Genomic DNA, 20,000 nt, shown 5'->3' on the forward strand with positions numbered 1-20,000 from the left:
CAAAGTAAGTGTTTCATGGGGCAAAGGGAATCCTTGACCTTCAAAACAGACGTTTTCTTGTGTCTACTATACAACGGTAAGAAATTCCGATATTTTCATCTTTCATTTTCACCAATGTTGACCAATCACTGACCTACATAGGCACTGTGGATAACAATTACCATAGCAACAGGAAATAACAGCGACAGCAAGACTAACTAACTAGCGCACACACTGGACACATCAACGGGAGGGGACTCGGCTTTCTTGAGGGTGTGTGTGTGTGTGTGTGTATGTATGTATATATATATATATATATATATATATATATATATATATATATATGAGTATGCATTTGAATGTTATGAATGATAATGACAGAACTCTCCCTCTCTCAAACTGCTGTGTGTGTGTGTGTGTGTGTGTGTGTGTGTGTGTGTGTATGTATGTATATACATATATATGAGTATGCATTTGAATGTTATGAATGATAATGACAGAACTCTCCCTCTCTCAAACTGCCTTGTGTGTGTGTGTGTGTGTGTCAGGTAACAGTGGGCACCACGAGAGAGGTGATTTGTCTTTGTCTCCTGCCACCGGGTGTGTGTGTGTGTGTGTGTCCATGTCAGGTACGGGTGGGCACATCGAGGTCATTTATCTTCGGCTGCTGCCACCCTGTCCCATTCAGCAGCTGCCAACGGCCACAAATAATGGCTTTCTGATGTGTGAGTCACACACACTCCTCACACACTCTCCGCAAGCGTTCCGGAAACACTCCACAAGCTCCACGCTTTGTCTCGGGGCCAGGGGGTGGGGGGGGGGGTGACACATGTAAGTCAATAGAAACCACTGTGCACTGACAAAACACTAAGACACAACAAACACTATACATACGGCCAGATGGGTGACAAAGAGAGAGAGAGTGTGTGCATGTGTGTGTGCATAAGTGTGTGTGTGTGTTTGAAGGGGTTGATCGAGAAGTACAAGGAATGTTTGTGTCTTCTAATCATGTATGTATAGACACATATGTACTGAGTGTAAGTGAGTACATTCTGGTTCACATATAAGTAGTGTGTGTGTGTGTGTGTGTGTGTGTGTGTGTGTGTGTGTGTGTGTGTGTGTGTGTGTGTGCCGTATACATACTGGTTATGAATGAGCCATCGTGTCCTCATGTAGCCTTTCCTGGACCATTTAAACTGTGGAGAAAAACATACACAACTCGAGTTGAGTCGAGCGCTGACACACACACACACACACAGTCCTACTTGCAAAACGCCCAAAGCATCATCCACTCTGCATTCAAATACATACACACACAAACATACACGCGCACGCACACACACAAAAACATAAACACAAAAAAAAAACGAGTGTGTCCACATAAACAATCTAGCAGCTGGTTTCACTCACTTTCTCCCTCTCTTACACACACACACACAGAAGACATACACAAAGAAGCCCAGAACTCACATCGGGCCAGAAATTCTTTGGGAATTTTTCTTTCTGTACGGTGGTCACTCCCTCTAGAGAGCCCACAAACTTGTTCTGTCCAGCGATGGGCTTGAACTCCCGTGCTGCAGAGAGAGAGAGAGAGAGAGAGGAGAGGGAGAGAGAGAGAGAGAGAGAGAGAGAGAGCGAGCAAGGGAGAGAGATGGAGAAAGAGGGAACGAGGGAGAGGGATATTGTTAGAAAGAGAGAGAGCAAGGGAGAGAGGGTAGAGAGAGAGAGTGAAAGAGAGGGGGATTGGTAGAAAGAGAGAGAGGGAGAGAGGGATTCATAGAAAGAGAGGGAGAACAGAGAGAGAGAGAGAGAGAGAGAGAGAGAGAGAGAGAGAGAGAGAGAGAGAGAGAGAGAGAAGGACTATTAAAAGCGTGTAAACACATGCAAACACAGATCAATACCCTAATGTGCACTCATTTATGCCACTCAGTGATGGGGATCTATACACACACCACACCCCATTACTGTGTGTGTGTGTCGCTGGGGTGGGAGACGGCAGCCATGTTGTTTATGGCTCTTCCATTGGGCTCGTTCCTCAACGTTTATTCATAAGCGCCGTGACTAGACTCACGACACACACACACACACACTTGCCTCTCTCTCGCTCTCACACACACACAGCCAGCCTTCCCAACTCGGTCTCTAGAGTTTGTATTTGCAATTCTGTACACACACACACACACACACACACACACACACACACCTGCTGTGTTATCAGAGATACCATACCCACATCTGTAACTCTGCTGATGCGCGTCACATACTCAACATCGATGTCATAATCACCAGTGCATGATGGGAATAGTTTTAACCGTTAAGATCGTACTGCTCATTTCTTACTGTTAAATTCACACTGCTCATTTCTTAATGCTAAAATCATACTGGGCATTTCCCATTAAATCATTAAAATCACACTTGTCATTTCTCACTGGTCATTTACCATTGAAATCATACTGGTTATTTCTTACCTTTAAAATCATACTGGTAATTTCTCACTGGTCATTTCTTACCATTAAAATCATACTGGTAGATATTCTTCAGACTCTTGTGGATGAAGTACATGCTTCCCAGCGCCTGTCAACACACACAAACAAACAGCTTACTGAACACAGCAGTCCACAACAAACAAACAGCGTACTGAACACAGGAGTTCACAACAAACAAACAGCTTACCGAACACAGCAGTCCACAACAAACAAACAGCTTACTGAACACAGGAGTTCAGATAGATAGATAGATAGATACTTTATTGATCCCCAAGGGGAGATTCAAGTACAAATTCACAACATATAGCTTACTGAACACAGCAGTCCACAACAAACAGCTTACTTAACACAGTTCTCCGCGAATGTTTGTGAATACTTGCAATCAGTTTAGGGAGGTAGTTCTCCCCAAACATACAGTGGAACTGGGCGTGAGCCGGAAGATGGGTTACGGTGGAATGTTTACACCAAATTGTTCAAATGTAACTATTCAGAGAACACACGTTTGCCACTGTTGTCTGAACGTTTGCCATTGTTGCCTGAACGTTGGCCACTGTTGCCTGAACGTTGGCCACTGTTGCCTGAACGTTTGTCTGCTGAATTTAAACAAGCCTCAGTTCTACTGCTCTCACACGTGTGGCACGGCATTCTGGCTGACCGTAGCAGAGGAACCTAAACCAGAGGAACTTTTGGAACCCTTTGGAACCCTTTCTCACCGACGTGCTTTAAGAACCCTTTCTTATCGACATGCTTTTGGAACCCCTGTCTCACTAACGCCATTAAAGTTAAGCCGAATGTAAAATGTGGCCTAAAACACACACACACACACACACACACACACACACACACACACACACACAGGTGTGCTCTCCATTTAACACACTGAATAAGCAGTGATTAGAAGACACATCCCTTGTACTTCTCAATCAACCCCTTCAAACACACACACACACACACACACACATATCCTGTGGCAAGCGCCCCATCTGTGGCGTGTGTGTGTGTGCTAATGTGTGTGTGTGTGTGTGTTAATGTGTGTGTGTGTGTGTGTGTGTGTGTGTGTGTGTGTGTGTGTGTGTGTCTTTAGTGCACTAAGTGTTAGCTTGAGTGGCCCTAGTAATCCCGGCGTCCGGATCAATGGGGCCAGAAAATTAAAACAATCTAAAAGGGATTAAACAGCAGACCAGCCGCCGACTGCATCTCATGCCGCTGCCCGCACGAGAAAAATCACCCGGGAGCCCACCCACACACACACACCCCTCCCTATACTGCTCTCAGAGGAGTGCATTTATCACAAGACCAAAGTGATCCTCATTTAATGTGACAAAGCTGCTACTGCCCCCCCATACACACACACCTCTGCCTCCACTGGACTGGACTGGTCTCAACAGCACTACCACTGACAAGACACAGCACCCGAGTGTGTGTGAGTGTGTGTGTGTGTGTGTGTGTGTGTGTGTGTGTGTGCGTGCGCGTGCGCGTGCGTGCGTGAGTGTGTGTGTGTGTGTGTGTGCGCGTGCGTGCGTGCGTGTGTGTGTGTAAAAGAACAAATAGAAGAGGGACAAAGAGAGGGGGGGAAAAGGTGAAATGGTTGGTCACTATGACGACCACAGTACAGGACGCAGCAGACTACCACAGTTGCACAGCCAAACAACTCATATCAAATGACGGAGCAAAACTCTTAAAAACTATTTTAATTGGTAATTATCGGCCAACATGAAGAGAAAAGCAACAACACAAACAGGTGCTTAGCTAACCGTTTCATTATGAGAAAAAACAGGGGAGAGAGAGAGAGAAAGAAAACGAAAGAAGACCAAGATAGATGGAGAGAGAGAACCAGTGACTATTGCTCAGACACTGCTCACTAAAGTGACTATTGCTCAGACACTGCTGCTCACTAACACTGCTCACTAAAGTGACTATTGCTCAGACACTGCTCACTAAAGTGACTATTGCTCAGACACTGCTCACTAAAGTGACTATTGCTCAGACACTGCTCACTAAAGTGACTATTGCTCAGACACTGCTCACTAAAGTGACTATTGCTCAGACACTGCTCACTAAAGTGACTATTGCTCAAACACTGCTCATTAAAGTTTCACTGCTCCTCTCCAACACATCAGCTGAGAACTGATGACACAAATGCCAAACACACACATCCCACTGTCCCACTGTCCCACTGTGTTTCACACACTTAGATGGGCTGGGTTGTCACACACTCACATCGTCCAAAATCCTCCCTCTCTTCTCCCTTACCCCCACCACACACGCACGCACGCACGCACACACGCGCACACACGCGGCACACACACACACACACACACACACACACGTAGTGCGCTGCAGACCCATCTTCATCAGTCAGACTGCTCCACACTTTAATAAAAATTTATTGACTTAGGAGTGATTTTTTATCAAAACACCATTTGTACCACCGGCAGGAGACCCTCCGTCAGACTGCCCCGACACAAACACACACACACACACACCTCCTCACTCACACACACACACACACACTCTCATCTATAATGCTGTCCGGCCACCAGCATTGATTCTCCATCCGTTTCCTATGGCATGAGGGAGAGAGGGGAAACGTGTGTGTGTGTGTGTGTGTGTGTGTGTGTGTGTGTGTGTTGTTTTTTGGGAAGGGAGGGGGGGTGCTAACAGTTCCCTTCCCTGTACGTAGTTTATTTATCATGTGCAAGCGTGAGGAGGGGCCAAATCAATAGTTTTAATCTGGAGTTAAATTTATTGACTTTCCTGTGGCCCGCTAAACACAGACATCAGCCAAAAACACACACACTCGCTCATACAGACACACACACACACTCGCTCATACAGGCACACACACTCGCTCATACAGACACACACACACACTCACTCTCTCTCAGGTCTGTCAGCCTCGAACAGCACACGCTCACCTGGGTGGGGCAGGGTTAATACGCTGCCACTCTCCACTCCACTCCACACCAGTGTGTGTGTGTGTGTGTGTGTGTGTGTGTGTGTGTGTGTGTGTGTAAGGTCTAGTAAGGACGCTCCTGTGCTCCTCTCTGGTGGCCTAACCGGACCTGTTTACACCTTCAGTTCCTCCCAGCTCAGGGAAATCACTAACACCACACACACACACACAGCTCTTCCAGCCTAAAACTCACGGCTATCACAGAAATGAACTGAACACAGAAATCACCAACGGCACACACTGACTCCCATACACACACACACACACACAGACACACCGACCACACAAGTGAATGCAAGCACACAAACACTCAGAGCGAGAGAGCGCCAATGTATGGCAAGTGGTCTGACAGGCTAATCATACACACACACACACACACACTGTAGAGGTCATTGAAGAAACTCTGGCCCTTGTCATGGCATCCCAAAGTTCAGCGCTGTGTCATCCTCTAGTCCAGTTTGGAAATGGCCCACAGTCTGAGGTGGTGGTTTCCTGCTGCAATACCAACAGTGGACAACAGATGAGCACTTCACTGGTGTTGAGTGGGATGCTGTTAAACAGGTCATTAGTGCCCCCTAGTGGGCTAGGGCTGATGGTGCACACTAGGGGGCACTAATGACCTGTTTGACCGGCTCTAGGGTGACCAGAAGTCCTGAGCAATTCGGGACAGTCCCGAAATCTAAGCATTAATCCCGAATCTGGCCCTAATTGTCCCGAAAATTATACTCAATCAGAATACTGAGTAGTTATTTTCTGATAAACATTAAAAACTGTCCGTAGAGACATTGAGTCGACTGCATGCAGCCCCCGACGGCAGCTAAGTGTCTGGATGCAGCCCTGGCTACTTTGTTTCTTTTTTGACGTTCTATAATTAGGCACGAATATGCACTGATTTTAGCTCATTTTCATTCATTCCTTGACATGGCTGATGTAGCCTACCGGAACCCCAACACGCCGCTAAAAAGCAAAAGCGTCTATTTTAACATAATCTACTTAATCTAACAATTATTTTGTATTCTTACTTAATGACCCATAATTTTGGCAAGGCTTGTTATTAAGCGTTAGGCTATTATCCTTATTCGAAAGGTCTGATTTGCACTATTCGCAGTCATTGCTTTTTCCCCCACAATGACATTTTGAGTTCATGATTTCTCTGTTGTATTTTGAGGCAGACTTGATGTTTGAATAAAAATGTGCTTTGGTACAGGTTTGAAAATTAATTATCTTTTATAATAGTCTATGTAGGCCTACAACCCCCCATAAAAAAAAAAAAAGGGTCCCCAAATTTCAGCCAATCTCATCTGGTCACCCTACACACAAGTGAGGCTAAAAATCACGAGCTCAGTACCTGTGTGTGTGTGTGTGTGTGGCTAATATCACAAGATTAAAAGAAGCAGACGCAGCACTGAGGGCTTTGTTTCACTACCTGCAGCCTTCACCACAGAAACCATGCTTCATGCCCTCACAACAGGTGCCATATTGGGGCAGGCAGCTCACTGCGCCGGGATTAGTGTGTGCTTCACCTCACTGTGTGCTGAGTGTGTTTCACTAATTCACGGATTGGGATAAATGCAGAGACCAAATTTCCCTCACGGGATCAAAAGAGTATATATACTTATACTTGCTCCGACACTAGCAGTCACAGAAACCAGGCTTCATGCCCCCACCACTGCCCCCACCACTGCTTCATGTGCTTCATGCCCTCACCACTGCTTCATGCCCTCACCACTGCTTCATGCCCCCACCACTGCCCCCACCACTGCTTCATGCCCTCACCACTGCTTCATGTGCTTCATGCCCCCACCACTGCTTCATGCCCCCACCACTGCTTCATGCCCTCACCACTGCTTCATGTGCTTCATGCCCTCACCACTGCTTCATGCCCCCACCACTGCTTCATGCCCTCACCACTGCTTCATGTGCTTCATGCCCCCACCACTGCTTCATGCACCCACCACTGCTTCATGCCCCCACCACTGCTTCATGCCCCCACCACTGCTTCATGCCCTCACCACTGCTTCATGTGCTTCATGCCCCCACCACTGCTTCATGCCCCCACCACTGCTTCATGTGCTTCATGCCCCCACCACTGCTTCATGCCCTACCACCAGTGATGTAGTCCTCGAGTCCGGTCTCGGACTCAAGACCGGTCTCGAGACCGATTTCTGCTTTCTCGGACTCGACTCGGACTTGTTCCTTCAAAGACTTCGGTGCGGCTCGGTCTCGGACCACAGTGGGAGGAGAAGGACTCGTAATTTCAGACCGAGTCCTCGAGACCAACGCATTTTTTTATGTTCATATAAAAAAAATTTCAAAATGAAATTTCACGGCGGCCATGTCTTTGCCCCTTGCGTTGGCCTTGGTGCCCCCTTCTTTCAATATTCTGCTTTGCGTCCGTTTAATAGCGATTTTTATTTAGCCTATAGCCTGTCAAAATAATCTTAGCATCACAGCGCAAACTAATTCAGTCTTACACAGTGGAGAAAATGACAGCGCATGGCAAGACAGAAAGTGCGTCCAAATTCACCCATTCTTCCCAGTTGAAATAGGCTACTCGCAATCGCTAAGCCTACTCAATACACAGACACATGTATCACATCACATGAAAGAGCTTTTTCTCAGCTTTTAAACGATGTTAGCCGCTAATTGCTGTGGTGAACGGTTCGCGAGAAAAGTAAATAATATAATTAAATTTAATCATAACGTCTACATAAGGTGCTACATCCATCTCCCTACCCATTCATCTAGGTGGAATACTTCACGAACCCTTCGTTCAACACATGACAAACCATATATCAGAATAAACAGCAGACCTTACCGAACACAAAGGTGTAAAGCAGTCCCCTGTACAGTAAGCCGTTCCAGAGTAGGCTATTCCGGTTAAATTAAAAATGTAATCTGCAGCAAGGTCTACATTCATGTCTCCAACTTTGGTCTTTAGGTTTCAAAATGTGTTTAAATCGTTCTTAATGATTTCATAACAGGCCAAATACTAAATAAATGTTACAAATATTGCCTAGATATAGGTAAATATTAAAATCAGAGGATTTACAGCTGAGTAAGAGTTTGTGAAAGGAGTCTTAATAATCAAAAAATGCTAAGCACGCATCTAGGCTATTTGAGTTTCTTAAAGCTGAGCTGTGCTTAAATTGTTCAATACATGATTCCATAACAGGCCAAATATAAAATAAATATAAATATTAAATATATCAGATGATTTACAGTTCTATGTAATATGTCATGTTTCATACAGTGATGCAGGTCTACTGCTGTGAAAAGGCTAAATACAACTTTGATTATTTTATAGCCTACTACTGTATAGTTAACTTTGGCCTTGGTGCCCTGACATGTGGCCTTTGTGCCCCCCACCAAATATGCCCAACTGAAGGCCAAGTGGCCTTGCCCTAAAATGGTGAAATTCAAGCCTGGGCCTAACTGTTGATTATTAATTGGGGTGATATTAAATCATGAATATGAAAACTGACATGTTTTTTTATGGTCTTGGTCACCGACTCTAAAGGACTTGGTCTCGACTCGGACTTGCTTCCTCAAAGACTTCGGGTCTTGGACTTCGGACTCCTGCCTGTTTTGAAAAAACCTAAAGGACTTGGTCTCGACTCCTAAAGGACTTGGTCTCGACTCCTAAAGGACTTGGTCTCGACTCCTAAAGGACTTGGTCTCGACTCCTAAAGGACTTGGTCTCGACTCCTAAAGGACTTGGTCTCGACTCCTAAAGGACTTGGTCTCGACTCCTAAAGGACTTGGTCTCGACTCCTAAAGGACTTGGTCTCGACTCCTAAAGGACTTGGTCTCGACTCCTAAAGGACTTGGTCTCGACTCCTAAAGGACTTGGTCTCGACTCCTAAAGGACTTGGTCTCGACTCCTAAAGGACTTGGTCTCGACTCCTAAAGGACTTGGTCTCGACTCCTAAAGGACTTGGTCTCGACTCCTAAAGGACTTGGTCTCGACTCCTAAAGGACTTGGTCTCGACTCCTAAAGGACTTGGTCTCGACTCCTAAAGGACTTGGTCTCGACTCCTAAAGGACTTGGTCTCGACTCCTAAAGGACTTGGTCTCGACTCCTAAAGGACTTGGTCTCGACTCCTAAAGGACTTGGTCTCGACTCCTAAAGGACTTGGTCTCGACTCCTAAAGGACTTGGTCTCGACTCTAAAGGACTTGTAGTCACCGACTTCAGGACTTGCTTCCTCAAAGACTTCGGTCTTGACTTCGGACTAGATTCTGTTTTTTTGAAAATAGCGGACTCGTTCTCGACTCGGTCTCGACCCTTCAAAGACTTCGGTCTTGTCTCGGTTCGGCATAGGTCGGTCTCGTCCCCATCACTACCACCACCACTGCCTTCATGCCCTACCACTGCATTCATGCCCTCCTGCTGCTTCATGCACTCACCGCTGCTTCGCCTTCACTGCTTCATGCCCTCACCCTTTCTTCATGCACTCACCACTGCTTCATGCCCTCACCACTGCTTCATGCCCTCACCATCGCTTCATGCCCTCACCACTGCTTTATGCCCTCACCACTGCTTTAGAAACCCTCACCACTGGTGCCACTGCTTCATGCCCTACCACTGCTTCATGCACTCACCACTGCTTCATGCCCTACCACTGCATTCATGCCCTCACCACTGCTTTATGCCCTCACCACTGCTTTATGCCCTCACCACTGCTTCATGCACTCACCACTGCTTCATGCCCTACCACTGCTTCATGCCCTACCACTGCTTCATGCACTCACCACTGCTTCATGCCTCACCACTGCTTCATGCCTCACCACTGCTTCATGCCCTACCACTGCATTCATGCCCTCACCACTGCTTTATGCCCTCACCACTGCTTCATGCCTCACCACTGCTTTATGCCCTCACCACTGCTTTATGCCCTCACCACTGCTTTATGCCCTCACCACTGCTTTATGCCTCACCACTGCTTCATGCCCTACCACTGCTTCATGCCCTACCACTGCTTCATGCCCTACCACTGCTTCATGCCCTACCACTGCTTCATGCCCTACCACTGCTTCATGCCCTACCACTGCTTCATGCCCTACCACTGCATTCAGCTAACAACAGTCTCTCATTAGTCACAATAACCAATATGTGAATGCTCTGAATTAGCGGTCAACATCAAATCCTTTTTGATCACCAAGTCAACATTTACAGGTCAATACAATTCCACGATTTAGTAGCCTATCATCTGATAAATAATTCAATGGTCAATCAGTGCTCCTTTTAGCTGCCTACTTTATGCCCTCACCAAACACAAGCAAAACATTGCTATTTACACCCTGCAGTGATTTCAAAGCTTGATGTGCGTTTGAGTTGCTATCGGAAGTCACACACAGAGAAACCAATTTTAGGAAAAGGGCTGATGCTGACCGGTTCATGCACTCACCACTGCTTCATGCACTCACCACTGCTTCATGCCCTACCACTGCTTCATGCACTCACCACTGCTTCATGCACTCACCACTGCTTCATGCCCTACCACTGCTTCATGCCTCACCACTGCTTCATGCCCTACCACTGCATTCATGCCCTCACCACTGCTTCATGCCCTACCACTGCTTCATGCCCTACCACTGCATTCATGCCCTCACCACTGCTTTATGCCCTCACCACTGCTTCATGCCCTACCACTGCTTCATGCACTCACCACTGCTTCATGCCTCACCACTGCTTCATGCCCTACCACTGCATTCATGCCCTCACCACTGCTTCATGCCCTACCACTGCTTCATGCACTCACCACTGCTTCATGCCTCACCACTGCTTTATGCCCTCACCACTGCTTCATGCCTCACCACTGCTTCATGCCCTACCACTGCATTCATGCCCTCACCACTGCTTCATGCCCTACCACTGCATTCATGCCCTCACCACTGCTTTATGCCCTCACCACTGCTTTATGCCCTCACCACTGCTTCATGCACTCACCACTGCTTCATGCACTCACCACTGCTTCATGCACTCACCACTGCTTCATGCACTCACCACTGCTTCATGCACTCACCACTGCTTCATGCCTCACCACTGCTTTATGCCCTCACCACTGCTTCATGCCCTACCACTGCATTCATGCCCTCACCACTGCTTTATGCCCTCACCACTGCTTCATGCACTCACCACTGCTTCATGCCTCACCACTGCTTCATGCCCTCACCACTGCTTCATGCACTCACCACTGCTTCATGCCCTACCACTGCTTCATGCACTCACCACTGCTTCATGCACTCACCACTGCTTCATGCACTCACCACTGCTTCATGCCCTACCACTGCATTCATGCCCTCACCACTGCTTTATGCCCTCACCACTGCTTCATGCACTCACCACTGCTTCATGCCTCACCACTGCTTTATGCCCTCACCACTGCTTTATGCCCTCACCACTGCTTCATGCCCTACCACTGCTTCATGCACTCACCACTGCTTCATGCACTCACCACTGCTTCATGCACTCACCACTGCTTCATGCACTCACCACTGCTTCATGCCCTACCACTGCTTCATGCACTCACCACTGCTTCATGCACTCACCACTGCTTCATGCACTCACCACTGCTTCATGCCCTACCACTGCTTCATGCACTCACCACTGCTTCATGCACTCACCACTGCTTCATGCACTCACCACTGCTTCATGCCTCACCACTGCTTCATGCACTCACCACTGCTTCATGCACTCACCACTGCTTCATGCACTCACCACTGCTTCATGCACTCACCACTGCTTCATGCACTCACCACTGCTTCATGCACTCACCACTGCTTCATGCACTCACCACTGCTTCATGCCCTACCACTGCTTCATGCCTCACCACTGCTTCATGCACTCACCACTGCTTCATGCCTCACCACTGCTTCATGCACTCACCACTGCTTCATGCCCTCACCACACCAGGAAAAAACGTTTGCCAATGGATCTAGGCCAGACTCTCTGAAGTCAGAGTCCAGTATCGGAAATAAATTATTATAGGCTATTTGGTAGCAATAGTAAATGCAGACGCATAAATCTACATAAAACAGATATATTGATTTACTTTGAAGTGTGTAGGGCTAGTTTACAGCATGACATTTGTTGTGCATATTAATAAACTGCACTTAGTGGAAAATAATTTTTTATCCGACTACTCGAATAATCAATGAAATAATTGATTCCAAAAGCCCTAGCACCAACACTCACAGAAACATGATCTCAGGTCAGGAAACCAAGAGATGCTCACACACTTCAAAGTCAATAACACACACACACTTCAAAGTCAATAACACACACACACACACACACTTCAAAGTCAAACACACACACACACTTCAAAGTCAATAACACACACCCTCTGAAAGGTAGATCTAAAGAAAAGGAGTAAATATTCTGGTTCAGGTCTGCAAACACACATGGAGTGTATCAACCACTCTGAAAAGTTTATTCTACCTGTATGAGAGTCAGACCGTGCCTGTGTGTGTGGGTGGATCTGAGTGCGTGCGTATGTGTCCTCTGTGTATGATTATGTGAGTGTCTGTCTGTTGTGTGTGTGTGTGTGTTTATGTGTGTTTGCGGTTATCTCTCTTCCCTGGCGGTGTGTGTCCTCCTCCCTTTCTATGTGTATTTGTGTGACTGAGTGTTTACGTTCACAGATGAAGCATCTGGTGTCTGTGCTGGAGTGAGCTAATAAACCAGCCAGTGTGTGTGTGTGTGTGTGCACTTCACTGCCTTGATGTGGGTTGCTGTTTATGCAAAAGTAGTTAGGAGCGAGTTAGCGCTGTTGGACACACACACACACACACACACACACACACACACACACATACACACATACACACGAGACCGCCAAACTGATCAGACGCTCACCGGTCAGACACACTCCTCCACTGTTCCACTCCCTGCTCCGGCACTGACGCCATCAGCTCGAGTGGACCAGAGATTTTCTAATGAGGAGACACAGTGGACGAGTGGACCAGAGACTTTCTAATGAGGAGACACAGTGGACGAGTGGACCAGAGACTTTCTAATGAGGAGACACAGCACTCAAAGCATCCTCCATAGAAATGCATGGGCTTTGTTCAGAATGCCAATATACTGTAACGCATCCTCCATAGAAATGCATGGGCTTAGTTCATTATGGCAATATAACACATCCTCCATAGAAATGCATGGGCTTAGTTCATTATGGCAATATAACGCATCCTCCATAGAAATGCATCGGGCTAGTTCATAATGCCAATATGGGAGTTGTCTACACATATCTCGAGTCTTCCTGTAATGTAAGTAACCAACCACATTTTTAGCATTACTTTAGACCATGAGGTCTGGATTTGCTAAGGAAGTTGTGGTTTTTTTTAATGGGGGTATGAAGAAATCAATCAATTCAGATTTACACATAGATTCGCCTGAGTTATTTTTTTATGTCAATATGCCCTCCCTTACATGTGCCTCCTCATTCAGTTAAATAGGAAAATAGCTGCCGGACAACTGCCAGACAATACCTTTGTCCTCAACAAGAGGCTACTGAGCAGACACACACACACACACACACACACACACACAGACACACACACAAGTCATGGCAACACCAAACCTCTAGTGAAATATCACAGAGCAGTCAACCAATCATCAAACAAGCAGACTGTGTTACAGGACACGACACAGGACCCTTGCATGTGCAAATTAGGATGCATGTGCATGTGTCTGTGTGTGTGTGTGTGTGTGTATGTATGTATACATATGTGTCTGTCTGTGGTTGTCCAACACAAAGCCTATATTTGTGCATGTTGTTTGGCCTCGCTGAACCAAGATTATAGTTGTGAGTGTGTGTGTGTGTGTGTGTAAAAAGCGGCTCCGCTGCTGAGTGTGTGTGTGTGTTAAGAGCTGGGTCTTCGTCTGTGATTTCCCTTAAAAACCAAACAGAGCTAAATATATCCTCCTCATGGGAGAATGCAACTCCCCACAGCCTTCAAGTTACTGTAGCAGAGCAACCCCTCCTTGAGATGCTCGTGCACACGCACACGCACACCACTGCAGCTGCAGTCCACTGCCACAAGGGGGCAACAGAGAGCAAGCATTTTCCACTCAATTTGAGTCGAGTATCAAAATTCAGCCCACAATGACCATCATTGTGTGTGTGTGTGTGTGTGTGTGTGTGTGTGTATATATGTGTGTGCGTGCGTGCCTGGAGGGTGCGGATGCGGAGAGAGGACCCATCATCATCACAGGACGGATCAGTCAATCATCGGTTAGAGAGCGTCATACTTACAGTGAAGCTGTCCACGGTTTTGAAGTGGCTGTCCACGTAGGTAGACACACGGTCAAAGTCTCGCATCTCCTCACTGGACTCCATGCTCCTACACACACACACACACACACACACACACACACACACACACAAGGAGGATTAGAGGAAGGCAAAAACTTGAATCTGATGGATTTGTAGTAGCAGTGAGCTGGCAGCAGTGTGGTGTGTAATGACAAACTTCACCATAACTATAGACACACACACACACACAGGAAGAGGATACTATGACAAACTTTGTCGCAACTATGGAAATGCTGGAGTGGTAATCTAGAACAGTATACAGTGCTGGCTGATGAACCCTAAAGCAAATGTTTTACCAGGAGTCTGGAGTGACACACACACACACGCACCAATGCCAGTCATCGGTTTAATCAAATGGAACTCTTTCACTCTGTCTAGGACACACAGATTATGCATTTGTAAACACCGCAAGTCTGGCACAAATAAAAAAAAGCAAACAACCAAACACACACACAAACTAAAATAAATCCAAACTGAATTAGGAGCTACAGTGTGCCATGTTTAACATCTAATGCTAAAGATATTAACGTGTCTCAAACTGCCTAATGATGACACCAGTGGAGTGTTTTACTCTGTTGTGTCGGGGAACTGCACATAATACGCCTGCGTCCAAAACACTAATCTCCATGGCGACTGTCGCCGTGCCATCTCCAGTGTTGGCTAACTTCAGGCAACTTAAGGATTCCCCTCCTTCGGCACTACGTGCACAAACACACGCTTGTCCCTCCTCTGGACACACCCAGGTGGATCCCCCATGGCGTGTCCATCTGTAAATGTTGACCAATGTCAGTGGTGTTTGTGCCGGAGCGGCAAAACCAGGATGTGGCGGGTTGGGTTTTCCCTGATGCTCCTAGGCGCACACACACAGACACAGATACAGACAGACACACACACGCACACAGACACAGACACAGACACACACACACACACGCGTCCTTACACCTACAGGAGTGTTCACACTCAACTCCAAACACACAGACTGGCAGCTGTAGCCTGTGGGTTACGGGTTATGTGTGTGTAAGTTTGTGCGTGCGTGTGCGTGTATGCTTGTGTATGTCCTACCTGAAGAAGTTTTCAGCAAGCTCCATATTGGCCATGTACTCTTTCCCTCCCACCTCCTGGAAATGAAGGGCCACGAAGCGAGGTTTGTACGTGTGGACCGCCTGAACAAAACCAAACACAAACACACACAACACAGTAGTCAGTATGCAGTATGCCAACACACACACACACACACAGTTAATATGCAGTATGCCAACACACACACGCACACACACAGTTACTATGCAGTATGCCAACACACACACACAAACACAACAAAGTAGTCAGTATGCAGTATGCCAACACACACACACACACACACACACACAATTAATATGCAGTATGCCAACACACACACACACACTTAATATGCAGTAGACTATTCGGCGCAGTGTTTGGCTCCAGCTCAGGCAGGCACCAGTGCACTCCACGTTGGCTGCTGAAGAACAGACCAGCCATGTGTAGCAGCTGCAAGTGTAAAAAACTAGATGTACCGCAGAGCGGTACAAAATATGACCGCCGCCCAGTCCAGCACATTTTTTCCACAAAAATAAATCACGCTGAAAGGCCTATATGATTCTAACTGTCTCACTGAATTGCATTATCCACACTCAATTCTCACTGGTATCTGCTAGACAACAAGTACCAAAACATGATTAGTTCATAGATTTCACATGTAAAATTCATTTTACACAACCCCAACCCCACCTGTTTATGCACATGTGTGCACATGGAATGGGTTAACATGACCCCTGAAGGCAAACATACAGAAAAAATTGTTCATCCTAGGCCCTACGGTTCTCAAGATGTTCACAGAAAACTGTGTCTGCCCTACCCTCCTTTCGGGGGGTCCAGTCCAGCGGGGGGGCTACAGATCATAACGAAAAACGATGGTTCCATGCTATCCATGTGGGGTTACATGCCCACCAAGTTTCGTGTACCCCGGTCTTTCAGTGTCCCAGGAATCCTTGTTGGTGTAACGGTCACTAAATGTACACATAAATCATTTTATTGTAAAGGCCCCCATGAGCGAAAGTTCACAAAACTTGGCATGCATTCGAAGGTGTCATAATGATTCTACACTTTCAATTTCGATTGCAGTTTTGACCATGTCAGCCAGAGATATTGTGATGAAAACACCTAATTTTTTGCTTTTTAATTTTTAACTAGGTGGCACTATACATGAAATAAGTGGTAATGGGATGGGTTGACATGCCCCCTTAAGTCCAACATACAAAAAGGTGGACCTCCTAGGTCCCACGGTTCTCGAGATATTCACAGAAAACTGTCTCCGGCCACCTACAGGCCAGTTGGTGTATAGTAACATAAATTAATTTATTGTGTGGCCCCCATGAGCGGAATTTTAAACTTGGCGTGCATTCAGAGGGTGTCATAATAATCCTACACTTCCAATTTCGTGCAGTTTTGACTATGTTAGGTCACAGATACCTGCGATTACAACACCTCATTTTTACTTTTTGTGTTTAACTAGGTGGCTATACATGAAATGAGTGGTTATGGAATGGGTTGACATGGCCTTGAGATCAACATACAAAATAAAATGGTCCTCCTAAACCCTACAGTTCTCGAGATATTCACAGAAAACTGTGTCTGCCCTACCCTCCTTTGGGGGTCCAGTCCAGCGGGGGGGCTACAGATCAAAACGAAAAACGATGGTTCCATGCTATCCATGTGGGGTTACATGCCCACCAATTTTCGTGTACCCCGGTCTTTCAGTGTCCCGGGAATCCTTGACGGAAATTTGGACATGTGAAAAAAAAAAAAAAAAAAAATCTGACTAAACCTATATGACCGCCCGGCAGCTCGCCGGGCGGTCATAATAAACTCCACACAAAAAAGTTGCTCTTGTTGATGTAAAATATTTGACAGCTGGCTTCGGGGTCTGTTTGTGTTTGCAGACAGATGGCTTATTCGTGGCTCGTAAAAAGAAAGGTGAGGTCACCACGTCATCCTGGTGCGTGAGGGCTTTTTTAGCCGCTGGCTAGCTAATGTGGTAACACTTTACTTGACGGGTGAGTTCATAACACATTCATAGCAGCGGTCATAAACTGCACATAAAGCATTCATGACTCATTCATACCAAACCTTTCATGAATGTGGAAGACAGAACGATGACAACTTGTCAAAATAAAGGTCCATCAATCGCAAAGCAGCATTGCCGTTTTTGTAAATATTTCATGAATAACTTATGAAGTCTACATTGAATGTCATTTTACTATACAAGTTGTGAAGTATTTGTAATCACTGAGTTTAACACTGGGAGGTAAACTAGCCTACATTCAGCTGACTTGTATTTGTGTAACCTGGAATGGTTGGACATACCCAGTAGCAAAAGATGAGAAATTATCTGCAAAGGTTACATCATAAAACAAATACATTTTTATGAAACAAAAATTATTTGCTCAGGTCAGGTAAGAGGTTTGGAACAAAAACGCCAATGCTGCTTTGCGATTGATAGACTTTTATTTTGACAAGTTGTCGTCGTTCTGTCTTCCACATTCATGAAAGGTTTGGTATGAATGTTGAGTCATGTCTCATGAAACTTTATGAATGCTTTATGTGAAGTTTATGACAGCTGCTATGAATGTGTTAAGAACTCACCCATCAAGTAAAGTGTTACCGCTAATGTTAACCATTTAAAATGATAGCCATTGTGATGCAATTATATAAATGATAGCCATTGCGATAAAATTATAAAATGATAGCCATTGTGATACAATTATAAAATGATAGCTATTGTGTTCATGTGAAGTTTAAAACAGACAGTAGGCTTATTGATGAAAGGCTTAATTTAGTGACACAAAATCAGAAGTGTTTATTTTTTGTTAGTAAGTTAAAAAGATACACAAGTTATTTTGTATCCAATTAAATAAAGGGGTTGGTAGGAAGTTTTCTGAAGAGCTGATTTGTTGAAATTAAGTGTTTTAAATATGCATTCCAGCCATTGATTAACTCCTGAGAAATGTACATTTTTATTTAATGAAAAATCCCTTCATGACCTTGAAACAGCTTTCTACTCCCTCTGCCTCATTTTGCATGTGAGGACCTAACTATCTACACCATATTGCCAAGACTATGGGCTCACCTGCCTTGACTCGCATATGAACTTAAATCACATCCTATTCTTAATCCATGGGGTTTAATATGACGTCGGTCCACCCTTTGCAGCTATAACAGCTTCAACTCTTCTGGGAAGGCTTTCCACAAGGCTTAGGAGTGTGTTTATGGGAATTTTTGACCATTGTTCCAGAAGTGCATTCATGAGGTCACACAGTGATGTTGGACGAGGCCTGGCTCTCAGTCTCCACTCTAATTCATCCCAAAGGTGTTCTATCGGGATTGATGTAAGGACTCTGTTCAGGCCAGTCAAGTTCACCCACACCAAACTGTCCGCCATCCTAATATTCAGCCGAACACCCCCTTTGAAAATGTCGTCTAACGTGTGCTCACTTCCCCTTATATTCACAAACAAGCCAATTATGGGCCACATCACGGATGGCCACTAATTGTGTTGTCCATATATGGTCTTGGGGTTTAACTGGCCATGTCCTGCTGGGAGGATCATCCTGTCCACACGTGTGACATCATTGGTGGATAATTATGTGCAGAACTTGTGAATAATGTATGCTGAAGCTCACTCTCCAAATCCCGACCTCCAGGTTGGTCTCTCCAAGGCTAATCTAATGGCTACAAAGTGTGCCTGTGTAATGTCTAAGGATGTAGGAATCAGTCTCAGAAATCACAGGTGTGTATGTGTGTGTGTGTGTGTGTGTGTGTGTGTGTGTCAGACACATGAAGAAGTGACTGTGCTGGGGCCCTGTGAGAGGGAATGAGTGAAGCAGAGGGTCCTTGTTGGCCTCTTCTGGGTAAATAAAGGATTACAGACAGCAGACAGATGGCTCAGGTTGAGGTCAGACTATTGGTCTAGGTGAATACACATGGAGTCTCTCACTGTTGATTGGGTGAAGGCCAGGACCTTCCTTCTTAGCTATACGTGTGCAGTGTGAGGGTCCTGGCCCAGTGCTAGTGCTACGCTGCTCACAGACGCTAACATTGAATGCAGCGCCGGAGACGCATCTCCTTCACTTTACATGGGCTAACGTCTTCCGTTGCCGAAGTGATTCCGTTTTGTTTGCGAATTGTGGTTCCATTGCGTTGCTTTGCAGCTCATGTCGCTTCCGTCAAAAAGTTG

The 20,000-nt window shown here is 45.9% G+C and overlaps 1 protein-coding gene across 1 annotated transcript in view; it reads right to left on the bottom strand.

Annotated features, from left to right (window-relative positions):
- inpp5l (inositol polyphosphate-5-phosphatase L) overlaps nt 1-20,000 on the bottom strand; it is a 47,441-nt gene that overhangs the window by 12,718 nt on the left and 14,723 nt on the right. The window contains exons 3-7 of the mRNA XM_048242531.1: nt 15,809-15,909; nt 14,687-14,774; nt 2,490-2,553; nt 1,450-1,553; nt 1,123-1,175 (exon numbers count right to left, since the gene is read on the bottom strand). Of these exons, the coding sequence (XP_048098488.1) occupies nt 1,123-1,175; nt 1,450-1,553; nt 2,490-2,553; nt 14,687-14,774; nt 15,809-15,909 (410 nt within the window). The remainder of the gene's footprint in view (nt 1-1,122; nt 1,176-1,449; nt 1,554-2,489; nt 2,554-14,686; nt 14,775-15,808; nt 15,910-20,000) is intronic.

Source organism: Alosa alosa, chromosome 5 (genome assembly GCF_017589495.1).
Source record: "Alosa alosa isolate M-15738 ecotype Scorff River chromosome 5, AALO_Geno_1.1, whole genome shotgun sequence".
Taxonomy (NCBI): domain Eukaryota; kingdom Metazoa; phylum Chordata; class Actinopteri; order Clupeiformes; family Clupeidae; genus Alosa; species Alosa alosa.